The following is a 26,041-nucleotide window of genomic DNA, read 5'->3' on the forward strand; positions in this document are numbered from 1 at the left end:
CGCGACTCGGCGGAGAAAGAGCGGTGTTATCTTTTTTTGTGCCGTCTGCAGTTGTAGCTGTCAAGAGCGCCAGCAACAACGAAACCAATTGAGCTGCTGGAGTCCTGGATTGCCTTCTCAGATCGTGCCCGTCGCTTCGTCGCTTGCTCGCTTGTTCGCTTCTTCTTTTGCCCGCCCCGCCGCCATGGCTCCTCCTGTAAGACCTGTTCCCTCGCCCGCGCACACCATGGCCAAGCAGTAATGTTCCACCAGATCACCATACAGCCCTCTCTTGATGCTGTTCGCGATACCCTCGTTTCCTCGCTGGGTGCGGAGAACCCCCCAAATCTCGTCCCAATATGCACATCGCTCTCCTCAGAGTTCCTCACCCCGAGCTCGATATATCTTAAGGTGGCCGGCAAGTGAGTCACCCGCTCCGGTTTCCCTGGCGAACTCACGTCGCCTGCTTTTGGCGCCCTTCATGTCCAGGAAGCTAGTCGTGGCTCGCAAGGACAGTCGCTGAGAAATTTTAGATCCACATCGAAACTCTCCTTTCTATTCGAAAGTGCCGCGACGACAGAGACGATCGGCAGATACTCATTCGTGGGCGCAAACCCGCACAAAGTCCTCCAGTCTGGCCCTGGCTTTGGCATCGGCGAGAAGGATCCCTTGCCTGCGCTCGATGCAGAGCTTTCGAAGTACAGAGTGGCAGTCGTACCTGGTCTCACCGTGCCTCCATTGATAGGAGGCGCCATCGGCTACATCGGCTATGACTGCGTCAAATACTTTGAGCCAAAGACAAAGAGGGAGATGAAGGACGTGCTCAAACTGCCGGAGAGCTTTTTCATGCTGTTTGATACTATAGTAGCCGTGGACCACTTCTTCCAGCAGGTCAAGGTCTTCACGTATCTAAAAGTTCCGACCGACCTGGGCGACCTGCAGCAAGAATACGACCGGTGTCGCGGAGTTCTACAGCAAATGGCGGAAGTACTTCAAGACCGAGACGTTCCTCTACCACCACAAGGCCCAATCAAGCTCAATCAGTACGTACACCCTGCATCCATCGGGCGGCCCGCTAACTGGCGCTAGACAAATGACTTCGAACATCGGACAGGAAGGATATGAGCGGCACGTAACCAAACTAAAGGAACACATCTGCAAGGGGGTTCGTACGCGTCGATTATAGGAAGATACAGGAGCTGAATTAATTCCACTAGGACATCATTCAAGCCGTGCCTTCTCAGCGGATAGCGAGACCGACGTCTTTGCATCCCTTCAACGTCTATCGGCAGCTACGGACGGTCAATCCGTCACCATATCTCTTCTTCGTTGATTGCGAGGACTTCCAGATCATCGGCGCGTCGCCCGAGTTGCTCGTGAAGTCCGAAGCTGGTCGCATCATCAGCCATCCTATTGCTGGCACAGTGAAGCGAGGAAAGACAGTGCAAGAGGACGAGGCCCTCGCAGAAGAGCTGAGAAGCTCGCTAAAGGACCGGTATGCTTTGGTCGCCAGTCCCCGACCCTCACGATCATGGCTAACGAATGCAGCGCTGAACACGTCATGCTGGTTGACTTGGCGAGAAACGACGTGAACCGCGTTTGCGATCCCCTGGAGACTCGTGTTGATCGCTTGATGATTGTACAAAAGTTTTCTCACGTTCAGCACCTTACATCTGAAGTGTCTGGCGTGCTCAGAGCAGACAAGAATCGCTTCGACGCCTTCAGGAGCATCTTCCCCGCCGGAACCGTATCCGGGGCTCCCAAGGTCCGAGCTATGGAGCTGATAGCGGAATTGGAAGGAGAGAAGCGAGGCGTGTACGCGGGGGCGGTTGGGTACTTTGGCTACAACACGGTGCACAACGGCAAAATAGAGGAAGGAGCCATGGATGTAAGTCCTCAGCTGAGCAGCTTGTTTTTCCGTCTTGTATTGACGTGAGTCCAAACAGACATGCATTGCCCTGAGAACCATGGTCATGAAGGATGGCGTTGCCTACTTGCAGGCGGGAGGAGGAATTGTCTTCGACTCGGTCGAGTACGACGAATAGTAAGTTCTTCCGGCCGCGTCATTAGGCACGGGCGTGCTCACGTTGAACCAAACAGCATGGAGACGATAAACAAGCTGGGCGCAAACGTTAAGACGATCGAGACCGCTGAGAGACTGCACTACGAAGCGCAGCAGTAGTAGGAGAGCCAGCTGAAGATGCGCGGCCTGGTGCAAGGGTCGGTGGCGGTGCAGACGTAGATGCAGATGCAGGCGCAGGCTGTCTTCTTGACAAAGGCGAAAAGAGACTATAATCATTGCAGAAGAAGATGGGGCGCGCACGCCGATCTTGCACTGTGGGCTAGAAGCCTGTCAAAATCACGATGGAAGACGCGGTGGAGACATCCTTGATGGGAGTGAGGAACGGTGAGAGTGCTTTGGAAGGCGCCGCAACGCCCAACGCAGTAAAAATCACTACTGCAGGAAGAGTTTGTGCGGTCATTTCCTCCTTGGTCAAGTGTACAGCGCAAGCGGCGCAACGTGTTATCGATGGATCTGCGTCGGGCCAATGGAGTCCCTCTTGTTGAAGTGGCGGTCTTCGTGAGTCTCTCCGGGCGGAGAGAGTCAGGACGGAGCTTGTCCAGCATCCAAGATCCAGAGGCGTTTTTCCCACAGTTCTCTCGGGTCGATAGATAGCAGGAAATTTGATGGTGCACACACTGAAACGACGAGCAAAAGCCGTTTGTGTCAAGCATGAAGCGTTGCGTGCGGCAACGGTTCGACAAGAGGCGATCTGGACCGCCCTCATCTCCTGCGACTCCCCAGATCACAAGCTAATCCCGGGCACACATCGGTTGCAGGCGGTGCCTGTGGCTGATCAGACAGATTGTGCAATTTCATAAGCGCGGACATGTCCACGGCTCGAGGAAATGAAGTGCTCACGTCCGCCAGTCGTGTTTTGTCACGAGCGGCTAGAGCGGTGGCGAACGGCCACGACGTGGACGGCAACGAACAGGTTTGACTGCGCGGTTCAGGCAGCGTGCCAACTTTTTGTGCTCCCCGGTGCCGTCGCTTGCGTGCTGGCAATGGGGAGCCATGGCCAGGAGGCGTACATGACGACGCGCGCAACAGAGTCGGGCGTCCCCAGTGGACGGCGGGCGAGTGGCCGGGCGGACGAGCAGGTGCGTGTGTGGCTGGGATGGACAAGCGCGGTCGAGGTCTTGGAAGGGGCACAAATCGCGCGATCCAACCAGCAGCGCCGGCAGCGTCCAACTAGCCACAGACCGATCGCAGCCAGATCCCGGCCCTGTGTGACCTCAGCTGAAAACCATCGGCCAGCATTAGCGTCATGTTGGCGCACGCCCGACATGCGAGAGCTCCCCAAGCGCAGGTGCGACAGCTTGACCATGCTGCTCCCGACGTGTAGTCGCCGTGACTCTGGATGAATCGTCCTGTCGTGGAACAGCGTTGGCTTGCACGCTTGCCTGCATCGGGCCCTCCTGTTGTCGCTCCTGCCAATGCTTCTTTCCATGGCCCGCGATGCCTTGGTTCGCTGCGTCAGTGTGACCTGCCAGCGGATTTCCCATAAATTGACCTGTGCTTCTCGTCCACGGCGACACGCCCTCTTTCCTCTCCATTGACTTTCGCGCAAAGAACCACAGAAGCCTCTGTGTACGCTTGCCTGCCTACTCTTCTCACTACTCCTCCAGCGTTCGCCAAAAGGCTTAGACTTCCAGCAGTCCTACGGTTTTCGACAACCCTAGATTGCCTCTGTAACCACCACCCTTCGTTTTCTCCTCGAGAAGCATAATAACTCTCATCCGCTTTCCAAGACAACGCTCGTGAAGATGAAGTATTCGATTGCCTTCGTTGCCGGCGCTGCCCTCGTGGCCGCTCAGGACCTTTCCAGGTATGCCCTCCAAGTATCGCTTCGGCTTGCTCACCAGTCCGCTAACCCTCTGGCACAACAGCATCCCTCAGTGCGGTCAAATGTGCATCACCAACATGCTCGGTGTCGCTGGCCAGCTAGGCTGCAGCTCCAGCAACATCACCTGTCTCTGCGCTGATCCGCGTTTTGGCTACGGTCTTCGTGACTGCACGAACCAGGCTTGCGGAGCTGAAGTCTACTCTGCTGTCGCTTCCTACGGCCTATCCATCTGCTCTGGTGAGTACAATGGGAGAAAACCGCCCCCCACCCAAGGTTCATCGCGTTTTCCGAGGCTCTAGCTAACGAAACTTGTCTAACAGCTGCCGGTGTAACAGCTGGCGGTGCCGGCGCTGCTGCCTCCACAGGTGCCAGCGGTGTCAGCGGTTCGAGCACCCCCGTCAGCACGGAGGCTGTTGTCACGACCATCAGCTCCGGCGGCAGCGCAGTTGCTACCTCGACCATTGGCTCTACTACGCTGTATTCCATCGCCGGCGCTGCCGGTGTCCAGAGCTCACTCTCTGGCTCAGCCGCAAGCGCGTCCAGCAGCGTCGCCTCTGCTCTCAGCTCTGCCGAGTCCTCTGCCTCCAGCGCGTCTGAGTCCGCGAGTGCTCAGGCCTCCTCGGCTGCTGGAAGTGCTTCCTCAGCTGCCAGCTCCGCTTCGAGCTCTGCCAAGTCTTCGTCCTCGTCCGGCTTGGCTCCAGCCATCACCGCTGCTCCCATCCTCGGTGGTGCTGCTCTCGCTGCTCTCCTCATGGTCTAAACTCATACTGGACGTAAAGCAAGCACAAATTCTAGTTCTTCTCAACCCTAGAACTGTCTTGTATCAAAAAAAAACTACCTAGTAATTACGCAGCATTCTAGCCGATCCTTTGCATAAGCGGTGGCAGCTTTCTCTCATTCATGCCTTCTCCAGTCCTTGAACACTGGGAGGCGATGGGACCGACTTTAAACCAACCGCCTGGTTAATGTGACGAAGTTTGACGATGTTCCTGTACTGCTACCGCTGCCTCCGACGTCCATCGCAATCGTTCGGCACGAGTCCCCCATGGGCTCGTTACAAGAGCGTGCGCGTGGAACAACGATACCCCAATGATTCATACAATGGCAACCTGTAATGATTTGGGGCAGCGGTGTGACATTAATACCCTAATATGAGATTTTACCGTGCACTGAGCATTGGCAGCGAATTTCTCGGGCCATGTGTCCCGAACTTCATTCCTTGTACATAGCTGTACATCAAGCAACGATTTCCAAAAAATGCCTTTCAGCTTCTGAACCCATTGTGCCATCTCCAGGAATTGGTCTGTGTGTAACTTTTTGGCTCGCCGGACGGAGTGACGTATGCGGACGTGACAAGAGAAAGCTTGAGCACAGAGCACCTTTACAAATTTTTGCCAAAAGCTACCAAACCAAAAACCTTGTAGTTCGAGCTGCATACAGCAGGACAGCTGTCTCATGCAGCAAAGCAAGCGAAACGCGCCACTTGTGTACCTGAGCGCGGGCCGCCGACGCTCGTCGTAGCTCTGAAGCTGTGTTAGTGGGCGCAAAAAACAACCATTGATCCCTGCTCGTGGAGTTGCGCGGGCTTGCAAACCCGTCCACTCAGCGCTCCGATCTGTGGGCTCCCGCTACCGTCTCTAAGTGGACCGTCCTGTAAGCCTATCGATCGTCGTGATCGTTCCAGTACGTACTGCTCGCAGGTACAAAAACGAAACGCGTCAAGAACCTGATTTGGTGTGGCGTTTTCTTTTGGGAGGGGGAAGGTTTCTCTCTCTCTCTCTTTTGCCATTTTTTTTTTCCGAGCCGAAGCAGTATTCGCCACCTGCGAACAACGCATCACTTTGAACCCCTCACCCAACCTGCCCGTGACGCTGAACACAACTGGGCCATGGATCAGGTCGTGCATGCAAGCCGGACCGTGAAGTTTCCAACCGGATTGAAGGCAACGCTTTTGTGCGCGTGTGTCTAGGAGTGGGGGGCGGAAGCGGTTCTCGTCTTCTGGTTATTTTCCCCCCCGCTCTTGTTTGTGCCGTGCGGAGAAGCGACCGTTGATGGATGGGAAAGGAGTCGATGTGAGGTGAGATGATGTCAAGCACCGGGCTCCACTTATTTTCGTTTTCCATTTCATTCGAGCCACATTTTTGTTGGCAGAGCGACGGGATTGTCCGTTCTAGATCGTGTCTTTGCTTAGCTCGTCCCGCCGCCGGACGCGGTGAGTGGGGAAGGAAGACCAACTTTTTTGCACCACGCACACTTTCACTAACCGCCTCGCACTCGAGGGGAGGGGGCCAAAAAGCCGAAACGACGACAATTTCCCGCTAATGTTCCTCATGCTGCTGCTGCGCCACATGTAGAAGTAGGAATTTACATCGAAGCCTTTTTTTTTTCCTCCTTCTGATGGGCCCCACATCAAAGTCGAGTGGCTGTGTTGCAGGGTAACGACGCCTTGCCTACTCACCACGCCGCCTCTTGGATGCCGCAGGGCGCTGCAGTTCGCATGAAGGCTCTAGATGTTCGATGCTGTCTCGCATCCCAGCTGGAGAAGCTCCGCTGCTGTGCGGTGATTGATGGAAGAAGAGACGGGGGATGTCGTCCTTGGAAGAGGCGAAGAGGACGCGTCCCCCAGACACCTCCCCCGTTGTTGCACGACCATATTGCCTTTTTTCCCTCTCCGCCTTTGCAACCTCGTCGTGCGATTGTCGATCTGTCCGCTCGACTGAGCCAAAGGACGAGAGCGTACCAGCGTTGGGCTTGTCGGCTAGAGGCTGACGCGAACGCTCTGGAGACCTGCACGACATGGGGAAGTATAGACCTGTGATAACACGACACCCCCCGCCCCCCGGCATTTGGTCGTCCACGCCACAAAACTGCTTTTTTCTAGTACTCAACGATCAAAAGTTTCCGATAGTTTTTCAGGCTATAATAGTATTTTTCCAATTCCCTTTGTTCTTCGTAGCGGCGTTGCTGCCGCTGGGTCTTCGTCCTCGATTCCATCATGGCCTAGGACGGCATTCATTCCCGCCTGCTACTGGTCGAATTCAATCTGCTGCTGTAAAGCTTGCATTTGATCTTGTGCGGCGGACATCTGGATCTCCATAGTCCTCTGACTGATTTGGGACATGGTGCACTCGTACGCCTCTGTCATTGTGTCGTCATGTTTCGTCGCGCCACAGGCCCTTGACTCCGGCGCAATAGAGGTGCTCGACGTTGTCTTCTGTTTATGAGCGAGTATCAGATCAATCATTGTATTTACGGTGCTTGTCTCTTCTTCGCTCTGAGTCGAATGTGAATGATCGGACATTCACTTCCTTCTCATTCATATCGAACGCAACCGAGCTTGCAAACTGCTGGTTTGTAAGTTGCTATACCAAACTTAATCAATTCGTAAACTTGAAGTGTACAGGCTACTGGTATCCTGATTTCCAAACACGAAACTAAAGGGGCAAAATGAACAGATAACGGACAAGGCTACGTTCAAAAAAAAAAAAAAAAAAAAAAAAAAAAAAAAAAAAAAAAAACCTGCAGGAAATGTACCTGTAGCAACGTGTGCCTTAGGCAATCATCAGATAGCCGGCTTCGACAGGAGATCAAACGATTAACAAAGATGTTATCTTGAAAATCTCAAGTGGTACAAGCACTTCGAGACAGTTGGAGCGGCAGCATAGACTCGCGCTATCAAATTTTTGAAGGCCGCATTGGTTTCCAGGGAATATGAACGTTGCAATTTTTTCAATGGACAGCAGGCTGAAAGTACTGAATATACACGTCCCAGAGGTGTAAAGAAATAACGCCCAAGTCTCAGAATATCTCAGTATTCGCTCTGCTGGTACGTGGGCTTATGAGACGGCCGTATGGCGACAAGAATTGCCACAACCCTAATCAATGAGGGGGGAAAAAGTAGTCGTGCAAGCTAGCCTACACGATTGTTAAGCTTTCACGAGGCGAAGGGCGCAGCTTGACGTCGAACGCTTTGAGGCGTAAGAGATCCCCGGCCCTCACGCTAGGGATTACCAATAGAACTTCAAAGCCGTAGCAGAAATAACGACGTCTTGCGTCTGGATTAAAATGCGAGTTCCAAAAATCCAAAAGCCGAAGTTGGACGGGTGCGGCGACCTTGGAAGAACAACAGTTGGCTTACTCAGCATTCGCAAATGCTCCTCTCTTTCGCCACGAGGAGAGAACGAGCAAAGAATTCTGTAAGCTTTCGTCGACGATGCGGAATTGAAAAAGCGTTGAACGGATACCGTATAGATCAGAATTGCCGCTGAACATGAGAGCCGCAATATCGTTACGCAATTTCATGAGTAGGCAACAACAGTCTCAAGTAGGAAAGAGCAAAGTGATAAAGCCCAAGTTCCCAGCCAGTGTCGGGGGGCAGGATTGGCTTAAATACAATCCTCTTACTACGTTGATGAGCGCATGACTAAGGGAAGGGGAGGAATAAAGTTTCTCAATTTTAGAGGATGCTGAACGAAAACCATGTTGACGTACAAAAAAATCACGCGAAGCAAGGAGTGATCAAGTGGAAGCACACAGTTAGAGGCACGCCAAGTATTACAGACACAAAAAACCATTGCATAGAATACAAAGTGTGGCAGGAGCAGAGTCCCCAAACACGAAAACGAGGAAAATCAGAGCCCACCAGCTACGGGAGCCTGCAAAGATGAATCCCTGACAGAATGTGAATCCGCTCATGAGTCTAATAATTCCCGGTTCCGTATTCCACGCTCGCTTTTTATTCCCGCGCACACCCACATGCCGACGACTGCCCACAACGACACCTATCTTGATTGCTGATGTATAAACGACACAAGAAAACCTTTGAACGCTCTATTGTATCATTTCCGCGATTGTCCCATTAGCACTTCTCCTCGTCCCCTCTTCGAAACACATCATCCTGTCAAGAGATGGATGCGCTTAACCAGAACCACCCTTGAAGGCCTTGCCGAAGAGGATGAGCTGCACCTGGTCGTAGATGGACAGCACACCAGCACCTGCAACACCACGGAGGATGTTGGCACCGGCACCCTTGAAGAGGGACCTGACACCCTCGGCAGCAATGATTTGACGGGCAGCATCGAAGGAAGACTTGTACTTAACGGCCTGTAGAACTGTTAGCCGCAGGACTCATCGAAGGTTGGACGTATCAACGATGTACTTACCTCACCGGAAGTCATCATCATGCGACGACGGATGGTGTCAAGAGGATACGAGGCAACACCAGCACCAGTAGTAACGGTCCAGCCAAGCAAGAAGGAAGCCAGGAAGTTACCCTCAAGAGAACCGACAAGGACGACAGGCTTGATCGAGTCGTACATACCGAAGTACAGACCACGGTAGACGATGATACCAGCGACGGAGGGCATGAAACCACGGTACAGACCAGCAATACCATCGGAAGCGAGGGTCTTCCTGTAGACATCAATAAGACCGTTGAACTGACGCTCACCACCCTTCTTAGCAGACTTGGCATCGTTGGCAAGACGAGTACGAGCATAGTCGAGCGAGTAGACGAAGAGCAGCGAAGTGGCACCAGCAGCCTGTAAGAAACTTGAATCAGATAATTGCCACGGCGGACAAAGGTTTTAGGGAGGGAGAACTTACACCACCGGAAGCCAAGTTGCCAGCCATCCACTTCCAGTAGCCGTCACGCTCCTTCTTGAAGGCGAACATAGCCTTGTAGGTGTCACGGAAAGCGAAGTTCAGAGCCTGGGTTGGGAAGTAACGGATAACGTTGGCGGTGTTACCTCTCCAGAGGGAGGCCACACCTTCCTGTTGTACAGTTCTCTGGAAGCATTCGATGATACCGTTGTACCTACGGTCGAGACGGCCACTCTTGATCATCTCATCCTGTTCGATTCCACCATCAGCATCCGACGTTGACGTTGCAAGAAGGCACAGCATTTGAGAGCTGGCCCAAAACTGACCTGGTTCTGGATAAGAAGCTTGACACGCTCGATGGGAGCAGCAGCAGTCTTCGAGATGGCAGCTGAAACACCACCCACTATTCACGGAAAAAGTTAGCATGGCCCTGACGGACACAAGAAAAATTATGCGCTCTGATTTGAACAGCAATTGCATCACCGACGATGCCAATTGATGGCAGTTTCATCCAGAATTGTGTGTTGTTGGTGTTTAAAGAGGTGACGTACTCAAGAAATCGACCACGAATGGCTGCAAAAGCGGAAACGTCAGTTATCGTCCTGCTATCGCGATGCAAGTTCCAGCTGGCCACTCCAGCCATCGGCAGCAGCGTCATCCATCGAAGAAGCTCATAAACCGGCCGGAGCCAGCATCGCACAGTAGTCTAATGCGAATGCTATGCGATTGAGCCTTCATCGCGATGAATGCGATGCATTGCCGTAGCGGCAAGCTGCCAGATAGATGACTTTAGATACGTACCGGCATGCCCATGATGCTCTTCTTGCCTTGAACGGCAGCCGGATCGGTTGCTCCCTTGTTGGCCGACATTGTGACTGATTCCTCTGTGACCAAGGTGACGGAAGGAATGAGAGGAGATGGGTGAATTTGTAGATGGAAGATAGATAGATGAAAGGAGTTGAAAGTTTTTCTGTTTAAGGGTTTGAGCGGACAGCCGTCGCCGGCGCTCGGGCCTCAAAATTCCTGCCTGGGGCGACAATCCGCCGGGAACTGTCGGAGCCCTTCCTATTGCCGCAAAACTGCATATTTTGCCCGTCATTGTCCCAACAATCAATCAATTTTTTTTATTTTGCGCATGAGCTGCGCCACAAACTGGCTGCTTTTGCATCCAGGTGGAAGCAGTTCGATATCTTCCGTGGTGAGGCTGTCGCATTTTCTTTTGTCGCGTGCTTTGGTCGGGTCCGACTATCGTTGCTTCGGAGACACGGCAAGGCTTCGGCTGAGCCTTTTTTTTTTCTTAGCCAAATTGGTACACGGCCTTGCTCGAGATTTGCAATGTCGAGTTTGCCATTTCGTGATCCACTCTTTATTTAATCTTCTTTCATATTACAATCTTGTAAAAGGAGGCGGTCTCTTGATTGTCTATAGCCTAAACGCATACCATCGAGGTTGGCCTTCAATCATCGCCGTGCCTATCAATGCTGTAAACCAAACATTCTTGTCGGCTCTGGATAACGTATCCGGTGAACACTGGGACTAGCCTGGATAGCCGAGTCGCTTCATGTGTGAAGGAAAATTATTCTGTGAGATGGCCATCCTATCGGGTTTCTTTCTATGTCCTGTTGGTAGCAGTACGGAATTGCAAAAGCATGGATATATGTTTGGCAAAAGGATGAGAGGAGTTGAAGTCGAGAAACGCGATGTACATATCACTGCCTCAATCGATTGTTTTTACGCAAATCCATGCCATAGCACACAGTGGTAAACAATGCAGGTCAATGTTGTACTTCTATCTACAAGCATGGCAAGTGCAACTCCTAGCTCATAGTTGGGGCAGCTGGACCCAATGTGCTTGATGGTCAAGTGCGCTCACATCTCATCGAGTTACAAACATACCTTGGCCTGCTTCGTGCTTAACGATATACATATTCCTTCAACTAGCCTCTCTGAATAGCATCCTTTTTTGTCTATCTTGCACCTGTATAAGCTACCCGAGACACAACACCTAATTACGAAACTGGCTCTCGCTCACATTCACTCCTGCCGCACGCGGCTCAAATATGTGCGATTCCATCAGTTCCATCACCTCTGCGACTGTAAAGTCCCTTCGGTCTATTGTAGGCGAAGCCGTACTTCTACAACAGGAGCCCCCCGGAAAATCCGAATTAATCTGGGGCATTTTCGTCCGCGGGTCCGGCGTTCCAGTCGCAATCGCTGGCCTCATTTGTCTCATTGCCGACTGGGAATATGCAGTCGAGATCGAACAGGATTGGAGTAACACTTTTCTCACTATTGCGGTGGGTGTAGCGGAGATTCAATGTCGATGAAGTACAATCCGAGTGGCTAATTTGATGAAGCTCCTCATTTCCATCACGCTCAATATTTTTTTGTTCACGAATATAGTGTTGAAATTGAAAAACAGTCCGCGGGCCTCCAAATTTCGTCGTTACCTTGCCTATATTGATGCGGTGGTCATTTCGCTTCTGGTCATTGGCGTTACGGAGAGATTACAGCAGAACAGCTCGAACGAGCCGTGGTACAACGACGTTTTGCCGTCGAAAGTCCAAATATGTGTTTTTGCCATCTCCTTGTCACTCGCGTAAGTGAAAAACTGTGTTGTTGAAACCGTCGTTGACACCTTTAGGTTCATGCATTTTGTCGGAGGTGCAGTCATGACTGTTGTTGCAATAAAGAATTGGATCCAGATACAAAGGCTGTCACCTGAGGAGTACAGAGACTTCAAGCTAGGCATCCGACCACTGTATCCACCACCAGCTTACTGCGCGTGAGGATATCTCATGCATTTGTACGTCGTAGTCATACTAAATCTTACTAAAGCTAGAAGTGCATTGCATACGGCTCACGTCCAAGCACTTGTAATCGGATCTCTCTCTTTGAAATGACAAGGGCTGTAAGATCATTCCAGTCTGAGAATCGCATTGAATCAAAACAGTATTAATTATTCGTTATGTCTACAGCTTTGCTTTTCCTTCTGGCGTAACTTCCACCAACAATTTGCCTACAACATCAGATTAGAGATGGTGATTCCTAAGAGGAGAAAATAATGCTTACCAGTGTTTACGCCTTTGTAAAGATCAACAAGCGCCTGCTCGGCGTTCGCAAGGCCGCCTTTGATTATTGTTTCCTTTCTCTTGATCTTCCCTTCCGCAAGCCATTGCGCGAGTTCCTTTCGAGCCTGCGGGAACTGCTTTATATAGTCGAACACAATGAATCCCTCCATTCGAATTCTCATTGCTACAATCATGAGATAGTTCTTCGGTCCTTGCGCTTCTCCTGTCTTCGTGTTGTACTGTGAGATACCTCCGCACATGACGAATCGAGCATGTGGTTTGGCACGGCTCAACGCCAAATCGAGGATCTCGCCGCCAACATTGTCGAAGTAGACGTCAATGAATCCCTTGGTAGCTTTTCTGAAGTTGTCTGCAAAATTGGGGTCCTTGTAGTTAAGGGCCTCATCAAAGCCAAGCTCGTTCTTGAGCCACGCACATTTGTCGTTCGAGCCGGCAATACCAAGCACTTTTGCACCTTTCAACTTCGCGATCTGGCCAACAACGCTGCCAGTAGCTCCAGCAGCACCGCTGACCACTACGAAGTCTCCGGCTTTGACTTTGCCAACATCGAGGATGCCAAAGTAAGCTGTTAAACCGGTGCCTCCGAGGACGCTGAGAGCATCAGTGACGCGGCCATTCGGCGGCAAGTCCATCTTTTCGAGGTGTTTTTCTTTGACGATGGCAAGCTCAGTCCAGCCAACGTTACCGACTGCGTAAGAGCCTACTGGGAATTTACTTGACTTGGAAGCCTTTATAATCCCTACGGCGCTGCCTCGCATGATTTCTCCAATCTGAACCGGAGGGATATAGGATCTGGCATCGTTGAGCCATCCTCTCATCGCTGGATCTAAGCTTAAATACAAAGATTGGAAAATGACCTCGCCATCCTTCAGGTCAGACGGCTGGGGTGCTTTGTGTTTCTTGAGTTCGAATGTGCGACCCGGAATGATTGCGTCGGTCGGACGCTCACGCAGGTGGACAGCGCTGTAGGAAGCCATGATGAGATGGGAAAAGGAATTGTGAACGAGGAATTCTTTCGACGTTACGCCGGTACATATTCGCTATTACATTGGACCACTTCTTAACGCAAGGGGATATAGACCGTTCAGGAATAAGGGCCGCATACCGAGGTGATATAAAGTGGGGAACTAAACAGTCTCTGATTGGCTGGTCCTGGATGAAGCGAGGCTGAGGGGATCAAATGTTGGAGCCATTGTTTGTTGAGATTTGACACAAAAGCAGCTGAGAAGTAACCGATATAAGACTCGAATGCATTTATTTTGGTGGCTTTAGGCCGCACTCTGTTAGCGGCTATATTGATCTCCAATAGAAAGGCTCTAGCAATCTCCAGATCCATATCCTAGTCATTCAGAGCTTGGAGGAAATTTCACTGGTGAGTAAAGAGTAGTATTACAGAAATTGAAATTTTTGATTTCTAGTACAATTTCTCGGATCGTGTACTCAAAGGGCTTCGTAATGTCACACTATGTCACAGCTCCTCCAAGGTGTCAGCGCACAGCGAATTTGTTACAATACGTTTAATTTATTCGAAGAGTCTCGAAAAGAGTGATTAGAGCACCAACACTTATGGGGAGTTTTTGAATTCCAAAAGCCTCACTTTAACCCTTTTGTTCATATATACTCCATATATCATGTAAGTTCAAACCCGGCAATAAATGACAGGCAATATTCCGACTGATTTGCATGCGCTCGTCCCCCACACGATTCGCTTTATCCCCGCGTCATTTTCCACGCGAGCTCTCCGATGATCGGCAAAAATTTCCACCTAAACGAATGATTCATCTCTGACTTGACTTGCACTCACCGCTCAGTTTATGATCTTTCTGAGCTCAAGCAGTCCATCCTTAGATTCTGGTTACTGAATGAAGCTTGTTTTCATCCAGTAAAGGCCAATTGACCAAGTTCGCCGATAATGGCCGTACAGATACCCGACCCAACGATTGTGAGACACTCCAGCCCTTGATGAAGTCGTAACAAGGCTAACTTCTCGGAGGACCTTGACTGGTCGGGATATGTTGGCTCGATATCAGAAATCTTTGCTAAGAATGCTACTGATCATCCCGATCGCACTTGCGTCATAGAGACTGCGACCTCAACCACGCCGGAGAGAAGGTTTACGTACAAGCAGATATTCGAAGCCTCGAACGTCCTTGCGCATTACCTGCACGATGCAGGAGTCACCAATGGCGATGTGGTCATGATATGGGCTCATAGATCGGTTGATCTCGTCGTGGCTATCATGGGAACACTTGCTTCGGGCGCTACCTTCAGTGTACTTGACCCGGCCTATCCACCTGCTCGGCAACAGGTGTACCTCGAAGTGTCTCAGCCATGCGCACTCGTGCAGATAGCGAGAGCTACAGACGAAGCTGGGCCGCTTGCCCCAGTTGTGCGAGAATACATCGATAAAGAGCTAAAGCTTAAGGGCGAAATACCTTCGATGCGCATAGACGACAACGGAGAATTGACTGGAGGGATTGTTGACGGCCAGGATATATTTTCGGCAGCACGAGAAAAGAAGGCACAGCCTCCAGATGTTATAGTCGGACCAGACTCCAACCCCACCCTGTCGTTTACGTCAGGAAGCGAGGGAAAGCCAAAAGGAGTTCTCGGACGTCATTACAGTCTTGCATACTATTTTGGCTGGATGGCGGAAAGATTCAATCTCAGCTCAGCAAGCAGATACACTATGCTGTCAGGAATTGCCCACGACCCAATCCAAAGAGACATTTTCACCCCACTATTCTTGGGAGCCCAACTTCTCGTTCCAGCTAAGGAAGACATTCAACACGAGAAACTGGCGGAGTGGATGAACAAGTACAAACCGACTGTTACTCACCTGACGCCAGCAATGGCACAGGTGCTCGTTGGTGGCGCTACAGCAAAGTTCGATTCGCTAGACCGGGCTTTCCTGGTGGGAGACGTACTCACAACACGGGACTGCAGACGGTTGCGTGATCTTGCCGAGAACGTAAAAATCGTCAATATGTTCGGAACTACCGAAACGCAGCGAGCGGTTTCGTATTTGGAGCTACCTTCGAAAAGAGAGGATCCAAACTATCTAGACAAATTGAAGGACACCATACCAGCAGGCAGAGGCATGAAGAACGTTCAGCTTCTCGTGGTTGATCGGCAAGACAGAAATAAAATCTGCGGCATTGGGGAAGTTGGCGAGATTTATGTACGAGCAGCTGGTCTGGCGGAGGGGTACAAGGGCAATGACGAACTTACGAAAAAGCTGAACGAAAGCAAGTTCGTGCAAAACTGGTTCGTGGACAACAAAAAATGGGTTGAGGCGGACAAAGTTGCAGACAAGGGGGAGCCATGGCGAAAGTATTACAAGGGCCCGCGAGATCGATTATACCGAACTGGAGATCTTGGACGGTACCTCGAGAATGGAGATGTTGAATGTACCGGACGGGCGGACGATCAAGTCAAGATTCGAGGCTTTAGAATTGAGCTCAACGAGATTGATTCTAACCTGTCGCAGCATCCACTTATAAGAGATTGCAAGACCGTCGTGCAGAGGAATAGAAATGAGGAGGCAACTTTGGTCAGCTACATTGTAGTTGAGCTAAGTCAGTGGCCAGATTGGCTCAAGTCGCATAACCTTGAAGACACGGTCGACGAAGGAATCGAAATGGGGCCGACCACAGTATATCTGAAGAGGTTCAGACCATTGCAAGCAGAAATTCGAGACCATCTCAAGGGACGCTTGCAGATCCAAGCTGTGCCAACAACCTACATCGTGCTTAACAAGCTGCCTCTCAACCCGAATGGCAAGGTCGACAAGCCAAACCTACCATTCCCCGATATTGCGGAACAGACGGAGGAGGCTACTGAAGAGGACATCAAGCGCTGGGAAAGCCTAAGTGAGACAGAAAGATCCGTTGCAACGGTTTGGGCAAAGTTGATACCTGGTTTAAATGAGAAGACTGTTGCCCCTGACAGCAATTTCTTCGACCTTGGAGGCCACAGTTTGCTCGCGCAGCAAATGCTTCTTCAAGTGCGGAAGCAGCTAAACGCGAATGTCTCAATCAACGCACTTTATGAATACAATACACTTCGAAGTTTTAGTGGCGAAGTTGACCGGATTCTGCAGCCTCCGAAGGGAGCCAAGGCCGACTCTGCCGAGGAATCTGAATCATTCTATTCGAAATCACTTGACAAGCTTTTGACGCAGCTGCCTGAGCAATTCAAGACTGCCGAGCCTGCGGCCATTCGTGCCAAATCCAAGCCAATAGTATTTCTCACGGGGGCAACGGGTTTTCTTGGTGCGTATATCATCAAGGACGTGCTTGAACGGATGAGCCACGATCGATCAATTAGACTTGTAGCTCATGTTCGTGCCAAGGATGAAAAGTCAGGATTGGACCGACTGAAACGATCTCTCAAAGCTTATGGCCTCTGGCAAGATAGCTGGGAGACGCGGCTGAGTTGCGTTGTCGGTGACTTGACTAAGCCACATTTGGGCATTAGCAATGAAAAGTGGTCGACTCTCGCCGACGAAGTCGACGTTGTCATCCACAATGGCGCTCAGGTCCATTGGGTCAAGAGGTATCAAGACATGATGGCAGCAAATGTGCTATCCACTTTGGAGGCTATGAAACTTTGCAACGAAGGCAAGCCTAAGCTCTTTGCTTTTGTCAGCTCGACAAGCGTTTTGGACAATGACCACTATGTAGAGCTCTCGAACCAGCAGATTAATACTGGTCAAGGTGCTGTCATGGAGGCGGATGACATGATGGGGTCAAAAACGGGCTTAACGACGGGGTAAGCTAATCTCTTGAATCAGGCTACTGCAAAAGTTAACGTCGTCAGATACGGTCAAACCAAGTGGGTTTCAGAACAGCTGGTGCGCGCTGCTGGAGCCCGTGGCCTTCGTGGAAGCGTGATACGACCGGGATACGTTCTTGGTTCTGAGCAGGGTGTGACAAACACGGACGATTTCCTGATACGAATGCTCAAGGGCAGCATACAGTTGTCTGCTAGACCCAAGATTGTCAACACGGTCAACGCCACGCCGGTTGACCACGTAGCGCGATGCGTCGTTGCCGCCGCGCTGAATCCACTACCAGGAGGGGTGCATGTCGTGCATGTTACCGGGCACCCAAGGCTGCGCATGAATGAGTTCTTGTCACCGCTAGAGTACTATGGCTACAAGGTGCCCGAGGTGAGCTACGACGAGTGGAAAGAGAAGCTGGAGGTCTTCGTGTCTGCTGGCCAGGAGAAGGATCAAGAGCAGCACGCGTTGATGCCCCTGTATCATTTCTGCGTCAATGACTTGCCGGCCAACACTCGTGCCCCTGAGCTAGACGATACGAATGCGGTTCGAATCTTGAAGGATGATGCTGAGAACTGGACTGGGGTCGACGAATCGGCGGGCTATGGCATCTCACGGGAGGCCGTGGGCAAGTATTTGTCGTTTCTGGCAGAGATTGGATTCGTGCCTTGGCCCAGTGGCAGAGGCCGTCCGCTGCCCGAAGTCAGCTTGAGCGACGAGATGAGGCAGGCTGTGGGCGGAGTGGGTGGCCGTGGGGGAACCGGGCGAGCAGCTTGAAGGAAGGCATAGAGACGCAACGGGGGCCCGACTCCAAGTGAAAATGGGATGGTTATCGGATAGCTTCAACGGTTCGACGGGCGCTGTATATGCGTCGTCTTCTCCTTTTCTTTTCTCTTTCTTTCCGTGGGGAAAAAGGCTCGGTTGTAGCGAGCGTTGCGTGCAGAAGCAGCGCCGATCCTCATGCACGACGACGGATTGCGCCCTCGAACCGACGTATCCAGGGCTGTGCGTTCCACGCTCTTTTGCTTTGGCGGGTGAGGTCCGTCGCACGGCGTGAAGACGGACGTGCAGAACGAGTGCGGTGCGCCGCTGCCTGCCCGTTCGAGCAAGACGGGAGCGTCAGTGTCGTCGGGAGCACGGCGGCTGAGCAAAGTGGTGTTCTGTGTAGCAGGCCGACATTGACGGCCGAGTCGCGTCCAGACAAGCGGCCATTTCGAATCATACAAGTAGGTCGGCAGCACGCTGCAGGGCCTTGCATTTCTGAAACATGCAGGCTCGCGGGCAGCGATGGCAGCGACGAATTGTGGGCTGCCGGGCCTGCCGTGCATCCTGGAGGACGCACATCCGCTGTACAGCTTGCTCGTCGTGAAACATCGGCCGCCCTGGCGACGTGGGCTCGGCGACGACCAGGCGCGGGCGTCGCTCGGGGCGTGTGCAGCGCGCCGTGGGCACGCGCACGCCCCCGTCGTCGGCTAGGCCGGTTCGGGCTGCGGGCGTGCCTGCGCCCGCGCGGATTGCGCAGAATGGGCCAGCAGCAGCGGCGCCCGGGCGACCGGTGCGGCGGCGTGCATGGGCGCCCGTCGCGTTCCTCGTCTCGTCCTGAGCCTTCTCTCTGCACCGCACCTTCGTCGCCCCCCGTGCCCCGTTCGTCAAGTCCCGTCGTCCCCACATGCTTCTGTCGGCGGCGACGGCCAGCGTCGACGTTCAAGAACTCTGCTGCTCGCCGTGCCCATCCCCGTCTTCCCTCCTCGCCCGCCCTCCTCGCCCCCGTTCGCCCTTGACCGTCCTCGCCGCTGCGCAGCTCTGCCCGTCCCCAGAGCGCCGCTGTAATCTCGCCGATCCCTGGCAGATGTGCCATGCCGACCATCTGAACGCTCGCTTTGCGTTTTGCGGACTCCGCACAAGCCACCGTCGTTCAGCGATTCATTCTGCGCCCTCCGTGGACTTCAGTCCCAAGACCTTCACCACATTGCTCGACGCAGCCATTCGCGACCGGCGACACCCTTGGTCTTTTCGATCAGCTGCAGCCCGTCCATCTGCCTGCTCTCTGCTACACTCCGCCAATCTTGGAATGGTACGGTTCGGGCCGTGCGCTGTGTGGTGACACCCTCCTTCCAGCTTGACGTTCTCGCACGCAAGCAAATCACAGCGTGCCCGCCATCCCTCTGCGCGTCTTCTGCGCGGTGCGCATCCATCTAGGCCAATTTTAAATAGTCCAGCACCCTCTCTGGGGCCGCCTTTTGCACAATGGCCCCGCGAGCGCGCATCAGCGGAGGCGAATCTCTAGATTCACCCATGCGCGTCACCTATGAAGACTCCAGCGCAAGCGAAAATGAGGATCTCTCGTCCGGAGCCCGTCCCACTCTGAAGCAGGTCCTGAAGAAGCCAAGTCGCCTGCTCATGCGTCGCTCAAGTGTGAGCAAGATGTCCAATCCTCCAAGCACGCCGTCGCGGAGCCTGTCCAGCGCTGCTGGCGCGGCGGGCGGCCGTGAGGTGCGTAGCAGGGGATCGCTGAAGTTTGCACCGAGCTTGGACAGACTTCATCATCGACCCAGGTCTGAAGACGAGTTTGACGTGTATGGTCATGAGAGTCCTCTTATGGAGACCCAACAGATGACCGAGGCCTTGCCCGACCTGACCCAACCGATGCCGAAGAGGATACTGCCCAGGGCAAACTTGGAGGCCATCATGTCGAAGCCACTGCCTGCGACGCCGCAAAGACAGGAGACGGTTCAGATGGCCCATAGTTCCACCTCGTCGGGATCGGCGATGGCCGCTTTGCAGCTAATTTCAGGATCGCCTGACGTCGCTCCTTCCGTTCAGAAGCGCAAGTCTTCGGGCGAGCTTGCTGATGGAGATGCAAGAAGTCTACCAAAGACTAGGTCTGATGTCGTGTCCGAGGCCACGAGCAAGAGAGAACCTACTCGCCTCACTCGGAGTGCATTCAAGGAGACTGCTGTCATGCAATGGATGGATGGCGTCGATCAGGACCCCCAACGAACGCCAGAGCGCAACTCCATCGTCGATTCATCCGAAGACCCCGCGAAGCCGTCGAATCATGCCAACGTCGTCCTGAGCATGCTCGATCAGAATAGAGACAATATCGCCCGAACTGCAGCCAAATTGTGCTCGAGTTCAGAAATGCAACACCCGCCACCCGTACCCGTTCCGGAACGTGATGCAAGTGCCCGACATACTCGAAAGCGTGATTCGTCCATGACTGCGACCAGCTTCACCCCATCCGTCTTCTCGAGAGCCAGCTCGTGGACGGAGCACACATATCTGACCACTCCCAGTGAGATGGTCGCCAACAATGTCCGCGACAAGCGAACTTCTCGAGACTCACGAGACAGCTGGAGATACACCCGCTCTTTCGCGTCCCCTCGCTCATCCGTCATGAGCTATTCGTCAATCCCCTTTCGGACCCGTCCTTTCAAAGCCGACGAATACGGGCCTGGACCAGACGATATGCCTAGCAGTGGGCAAGCAGATATGGATCAGGCAAACAAAGATCAGCCCGGTGAAGCTGAATCACGCTTTCGTGACAGTGCAAGCATAAGCCGGAGCTCGTTCCCTGCAAGCGAGCGTCTGAGCATACACCTTCCTCCACCGTTGTCTCTAAGCCCTGTTGAAGAAAACCCGGAGATTCGAGTGACCGCAGCCATGGATGCCGACGAAAGTGCGCACCGGCGAGTACTGTCGGACGCAACTGATCTGTCTGATATGAAGGACGAAAAGGCTTCGTTATCTGCCAACACAATGGACATGAAGGGAACCATTGCAAGCACGATCGAGTCAATGGATGCTGCATCCCGACAACTGGGACGCTTCAGAGGAGCGTTTTCGCCCGGAATGCCTACAGAAATCTTTGGATATCACACGTTGGACTTCAGTGCTTCGAATCGGTTACAAGAGGAAACTCCACAACACACTGCGACTAATCTAGCCGAGACAAGCGAAGATGCTGAAGACAAGGCACAAGTCAAGTCACTCGAGCACCGCCGTTCGATATCTTCAGATGTTCTGAGCGGCGACCAGACGAACCAGAACTTTCGACCACATTCCGAGGCGAACGTGGATCGTACGATCAGACAGGAGGCCAGAGTTTCGAATTCAACCTCTACATCTGAAGCATCACTTTCTCCAACGGATAGTGAATTTGGTGAAGGATCTTCTGGCATCACAGACTATACAGATGATGATATTTACCAACTCAGCGATGCTCCGGGCATTGGCCGAGTCCTACAGATAGCGCTGGCGAACATTCGACGTGACGTGGTGAAGCTTGTTGTGCAGGAGCTGAACGGAATCTCCTCCCATGCGCACGAGTCTAATGCATACACTAACCATGCTGGCGGCCAGCTACCCTCCCAAGGCGGCCCATCAAATGGAGAATCTTCAGGCGGCCAATGGGCCGGGAACAACGGCGGAAACAAGCGACAAGCAAGAGACCGCGGTAACGATGAGCAGGACGACCGGGAAGAAGGCGATCCTGGAAAACGAAGAAAACTGAACAACGGGGCAATTCATTCGTCGATTCTGCGATCACGATTCGCATGCCCGTTTTACAAGCGCAACCCCGATAACCACCAGAGATGGCGATCCTGCCGTGGACCAGGCTGGGAGGAAGTCCGACGTGTGAAAGAACATGTTTACCGCAGGCATATGCTATTTACCTGCCCACGATGTTTACAACATTTTGAGGAAAAGAGTCTCCTAGATGGGCATGCGCAGTCTGATGTTCCTTGCACGAAAGCGACGACTCCACCGCCTCAGGATATCGAAGGTTGCAGCCAAGAGCAAGAGAGGAAGCTGAGGTGTCGTAAGCGACCTCCTGGAGAGACGGACGAAGATCGATGGGCAGAGATGTATCGTATTCTTTTTGGTGATGACTGTGAAGTTCCAGGCCCATGTAAGTTTCACCATAGAGCCTTGTGATCAAGCAACGCATCCAGCTTACCCATCGCAGATTACGACTTCGATCTGCCGACAACCTCTCCAAGCCCTAGCGACCTACCTCTTATCGAAGATACTTTCCGTCAACTCCCGCAGCGCCTTGCTGCGGACATCAGTCGTAGACTGCGGCGACCACTCGATGACGAGGAACGTGATGCACTCCCGGAAATCATCCGAACCTCGTTACAAGCTGTGATGCCTCCTTTCTGGCGCATGTTCGCATCGACTCCAGGCTCCGATGCCCGAGCTGCACCGCCAGCCTCGGAGCAAGGAGACAGCGCTTACGGATCTGCGGAGCATGATCGCGAATCATCCGCTCCACCTCGAGGTTACCCAGGCGCTCAGACGTCGCAGACAAATTTTACCCAGCTGCAAACGCCGAATCAGACACCGAATCAGCAGCAGGCTCCCAACATAAGCTACAACCCACCACCCAGCAGGGACTTTTCTTTCACTCAGAACGTCGAACCTAATTACAACTCCAGCACTTGGCCGCAGTCTAGTCAAAGCTTCGTCGCAATTCCGCAAATTCCGGGCACCACGACATATTCGCAACCTTATCACCATGCTCCTGCTCCAGTTTCCCAGCCCAACTTTACGTCGGCACCAACCCACGCCGATCCTCCTGTGGAGGAAGACTTTTCCGATCTCCTTGTGCCACCAAATCCGTACCTACCCGAATCGGGACAACAGCAGAAAGAGTCGAGCCTTCGCTGGTCAATCCCTGTCAGCATTCCTGGTGCAAGTGCTGCAGACCTTCCAGCTCTTCCCATCGACACCATACCTTTCAGTATGCCTACTTCTGTATCTCAACATACCCCAGCAGCTACGATGAACTTCCAGAATGGCATCAGCCCTACCACAACGATGGGTCCGAGCACAAATTTCCATCAGTACATTAACGCGCCCCAGATGATGCATCCGTATCAGCAAGTACCTACCTCGATGCCCTATCACGAATCCAATTCCGGTGCGGTGCGAACACCAAACAGACAGAGCATCAACTTGCTCAACACAACGGATCAGATCGATAACTGGATGTTTAGCCTTAACTCCAGCGCAGCTGGTCAGGTGCAAGATGTGTTCGCCGGTACAGTTGGCCATCATATGGGCAGCATGGTACCCGTTGGAGTAAGAGATGGTAAAAAGAGAAGACCTGAAGTAGGCTATTAGCGTGAACAGACAACGGCCTCATTCGGCATTTCAAAAGGGACACGGGCTATCATTTCGTTTGTCACGAACATTTCATTTTGTACAAACACTTGGACGACCAAAAAAAATTTTTAAGGACTTGAGTCTTGGATACCCCTTCATATATTGTATTATCATTAGATACTGACCAAATGAAATAATGAGGGTTTAATACTTGCACTTTTTTTTTTGATCACATACTCAATGTCTTCTTTGATTCTAGTACGCTCTTTTGCAGAACGGCATGTTCAAGAAAATGATTCAGATGCAAATCGGATATGTAAGATGTAAATAATGGGAGAATCTGCAAAATTAAAAAAGAAAGAAAGGGAAAAAAAAAGAAAAGGGAAAAGATCTCGAATGTAATATTTGAATCAACGTGTTGTTTCATCTCTAAGATGGCTCTTACTGTATCATGGCTTCATCCACTTCCCAGTCTTCCCAGCTAGGCTTATCGAAGCCGTTTGGCCTCGTTTGTCTAACGAATCCATTATACGTCCCCTCAACCTCGACCACGGGCTTGACGTACTTCACTTTGGCGTTGAAGGCCTTGGAGAACGTTTCCTTTGTGTTCCTGTCGTCCTCGAACAGCTCGGGACGTATTCTTCGCATCGTCTTGAGAGCCCTCTTGCCCACTTCGTCCACGCTGTCGTAATGTCGAAGGGCGAAGAAGTCAGGGTCGTGCTGGGCCTTGATCTTCGCCTGGAGCTCCTTTGGATAGGTTCCCAGAGACAGGAGAAACAGGTCGTACTGGCAGAGCGAGGTCGTGCCGTGATAGGAGCCGCCGTGCTTTGCCCGCTTGTACAGGCCGATCAAGGCGGCTATCGTGCCGATGCAGCCGGTGCCGTAGTCTGACATTGGGAACGGGGGCACAACGGGCTCGTCGAGACCCATGAACCAACCTTGCTCCCAGGCCACGCCAGTCGCGCAGTCCGCGATCTGTTGCCAGCCCGGCCTTGGTGCCCAGGGCCCTACATGGCCAAAGCAATTCTCGGCGACGTACACGATGCCTCTCCCTCTATGTCTTGTGAGCTCGACAACCTGTCTCGGTCCGTAGCCTAGGCGTTCCAAAGCTCCGAGTCGAAAGCCGTCGAAGACGACGTCGGCGTCCTGCAGCAACGCCTCGAACCTTTCGCGATCTGCCGGACGGCGGAGATCGAGGTCGGTCGTATGCTTTCCGAGATTGACGTCCACCTGGAAGAACGGCACGTCGGACAGATTGGGAGATGTGACTTTGATGACCTGGGCACCGTATTCTGCAAGGCCTTTCGCCATGCTTGGTCCGGCTATGATGCGGCATAGCTCAAGCACCTTGATGCCATTGAGTATTTGCGGCTTCGGCGTCTTCGACAGCGTCTGGGTGAAAGGAACGGCAGGAGAATCGGATTCTAGTGTGCTCAAGCGCCACGGAGGCTCTTGGCTTAGTATTCGGCCATGCTCTGTAGCTCTGAATTGCTCTGGTTTCAAGCATGTGACACCAGCCTGCCGTCTCTCTGCGTTCATCTTTTCCAGCTGCCCAGCCGTGAAATTCCGAACGTGACTTTCAATGGTGTTTATCGCGGCATGGTAGTTGGTCAAGTCGGGCCGGTGGCCTGGCAGACCAACCATATTCAGAGCCGTCGTTGCTTCGAGCGAGCCGTGCAGATGGAAGTATTCGCCGGCGTTCTTCGTTTCGTAGAGATTTGCAGACAGACGTCGATACAGGTTCGATTGAGCCGCCAACAGATCAGTATCTGGTGCTGTCAGCGACGATTACTCCGTACCTATGACCATCTCGTGTCGAACCTTTCAACAGAGCTTTCGATTTTGGATTGCTTTTGTCGTAACCGCCCACCGTGGCCATGTAGGTCGAGAATAGGAAGCACGATGATCTCTCGAGATTGACGGTGGCCTTTCTCTTTTGCTTTCCAAGGACCAGGTCAGCGATGGCTGAAGCAATGCCAGCCTCTACAGCTTTCAGCGCTCCTATGGCCTCATTCTCCTTCAGCGGTACAGGAAAGTCAGGAATGCCGGTGTGGGCGTTGGTGAATTCGACATGGCGAATGGTCTGCTTTACTTCGGGAGGAATCTGACATTTGGCAGCGCGAAGAAGCGTGTCTAGTGCCTTACGAGTCTCTTCCAAGACAGAATACGTGTCGCTTGTGGTGCCGTTCATGGCGTTGCCTACACACGCCTCGTCGGCTGCGATAGCCGAAGGTGACATGCTGAGTGCGAGATAAACTGGTCAGGCCAGCCTTATAGGGGGAGCAAAAGAACACGGGCTAGCAGGCGGACACTCGCACTGCATGTGCCCTGCTAATTGTAGCATTACGGACGACCCGGCTAGACGAGGGCGTCATCGACGCTCATGACAACGAGCTTGGGAGCGAAAGCGCGCTCTCCGAGGTGGAGAAACACTTCCGAGGCGAATGCATGGGAGCAAACTAAGGCGACGGGATGGGTCATGGTCGGTAGTGGCCGAAGAATTGCACTTGAGAGAAGGCTAGGGCGGTTCGATCACGGTCGGGGGGGTTTTCGATCGCTGACAGCAC

At 52.6% G+C, this 26,041-nt stretch overlaps 8 protein-coding genes across 8 annotated transcripts; 5 read left to right on the forward strand and 3 right to left on the reverse strand.

The window, feature by feature from the left end:
- Window positions 1-49: 49 nt before the first annotated feature.
- Window positions 50-2,886, forward strand: PV09_02682 (anthranilate synthase component I). Its single transcript, XM_016355768.1, has 8 exons — window positions 50-196; window positions 253-401; window positions 513-1,022; window positions 1,069-1,144; window positions 1,197-1,474; window positions 1,528-1,867; window positions 1,926-2,023; window positions 2,080-2,886. Exons 1-8 carry the CDS (start codon window positions 185-187, stop codon window positions 2,159-2,161), a joined length of 1,545 nt encoding a protein of 514 aa, XP_016216074.1. The 5' UTR covers window positions 50-184; the 3' UTR covers window positions 2,162-2,886.
- A 513-nt stretch (window positions 2,887-3,399) lies between these two features.
- On the forward strand, window positions 3,400-5,163 carry PV09_02683 (uncharacterized protein). Its single transcript, XM_016355769.1, has 3 exons — window positions 3,400-3,869; window positions 3,931-4,124; window positions 4,208-5,163. The coding sequence occupies exons 1-3, from the start codon at window positions 3,808-3,810 to the stop codon at window positions 4,645-4,647; spliced, it is 696 nt and encodes a 231-aa protein (XP_016216075.1). The 5' UTR covers window positions 3,400-3,807; the 3' UTR covers window positions 4,648-5,163.
- Window positions 5,164-8,319: 3,156 nt separating this feature from the next.
- Window positions 8,320-10,459, reverse strand: PV09_02684 (ADP,ATP carrier protein). The gene is made up of 6 exons (XM_016355770.1): window positions 10,290-10,459; window positions 10,040-10,061; window positions 9,815-9,891; window positions 9,492-9,737; window positions 9,050-9,427; window positions 8,320-8,990 (listed from the first exon to the last, which is right to left on the reverse strand). Exons 1-6 carry the CDS (start codon window positions 10,356-10,358, stop codon window positions 8,805-8,807), a joined length of 978 nt encoding a protein of 325 aa, XP_016216076.1. The 5' UTR covers window positions 10,359-10,459; the 3' UTR covers window positions 8,320-8,804.
- Window positions 10,460-11,548: 1,089 nt separating this feature from the next.
- On the forward strand, window positions 11,549-12,277 carry PV09_02685 (uncharacterized protein; the record flags this gene model as incomplete). The annotated part of the gene is made up of 3 exons (XM_016355771.1): window positions 11,549-11,785; window positions 11,846-12,087; window positions 12,133-12,277. 3 exons carry the CDS (start codon window positions 11,549-11,551, stop codon window positions 12,275-12,277), a joined length of 624 nt encoding a protein of 207 aa, XP_016216077.1.
- Window positions 12,278-12,309: 32 nt separating this feature from the next.
- PV09_02686 (uncharacterized protein) lies at window positions 12,310-13,640 on the reverse strand. Its single transcript, XM_016355772.1, has 2 exons — window positions 12,561-13,640; window positions 12,310-12,507 (listed from the first exon to the last, which is right to left on the reverse strand). Exons 1-2 carry the CDS (start codon window positions 13,555-13,557, stop codon window positions 12,461-12,463), a joined length of 1,044 nt encoding a protein of 347 aa, XP_016216078.1. The 5' UTR covers window positions 13,558-13,640; the 3' UTR covers window positions 12,310-12,460.
- A 718-nt stretch (window positions 13,641-14,358) lies between these two features.
- PV09_02687 (L-aminoadipate-semialdehyde dehydrogenase) lies at window positions 14,359-18,283 on the forward strand. The gene is made up of 3 exons (XM_016355773.1): window positions 14,359-14,522; window positions 14,574-17,353; window positions 17,402-18,283. The coding sequence occupies exons 1-3, from the start codon at window positions 14,493-14,495 to the stop codon at window positions 18,138-18,140; spliced, it is 3,549 nt and encodes a 1,182-aa protein (XP_016216079.1). The 5' UTR covers window positions 14,359-14,492; the 3' UTR covers window positions 18,141-18,283.
- A 723-nt stretch (window positions 18,284-19,006) lies between these two features.
- On the forward strand, window positions 19,007-23,684 carry PV09_02688 (uncharacterized protein). Its single transcript, XM_016355774.1, has 2 exons — window positions 19,007-22,275; window positions 22,333-23,684. Exons 1-2 carry the CDS (start codon window positions 19,611-19,613, stop codon window positions 23,490-23,492), a joined length of 3,825 nt encoding a protein of 1,274 aa, XP_016216080.1. The 5' UTR covers window positions 19,007-19,610; the 3' UTR covers window positions 23,493-23,684.
- Window positions 23,685-23,783: 99 nt separating this feature from the next.
- Window positions 23,784-26,041, reverse strand: PV09_02689 (uncharacterized protein). The gene is made up of 2 exons (XM_016355775.1): window positions 25,296-26,041; window positions 23,784-25,243 (listed from the first exon to the last, which is right to left on the reverse strand). The coding sequence occupies exons 1-2, from the start codon at window positions 25,711-25,713 to the stop codon at window positions 23,916-23,918; spliced, it is 1,746 nt and encodes a 581-aa protein (XP_016216081.1). The 5' UTR covers window positions 25,714-26,041; the 3' UTR covers window positions 23,784-23,915.

This window comes from Verruconis gallopava (assembly GCF_000836295.1).
Source record: "Verruconis gallopava strain CBS 43764 unplaced genomic scaffold supercont1.7, whole genome shotgun sequence".
Classification (NCBI taxonomy): Eukaryota; Fungi; Ascomycota; class Dothideomycetes; order Venturiales; family Sympoventuriaceae; genus Verruconis; species Verruconis gallopava.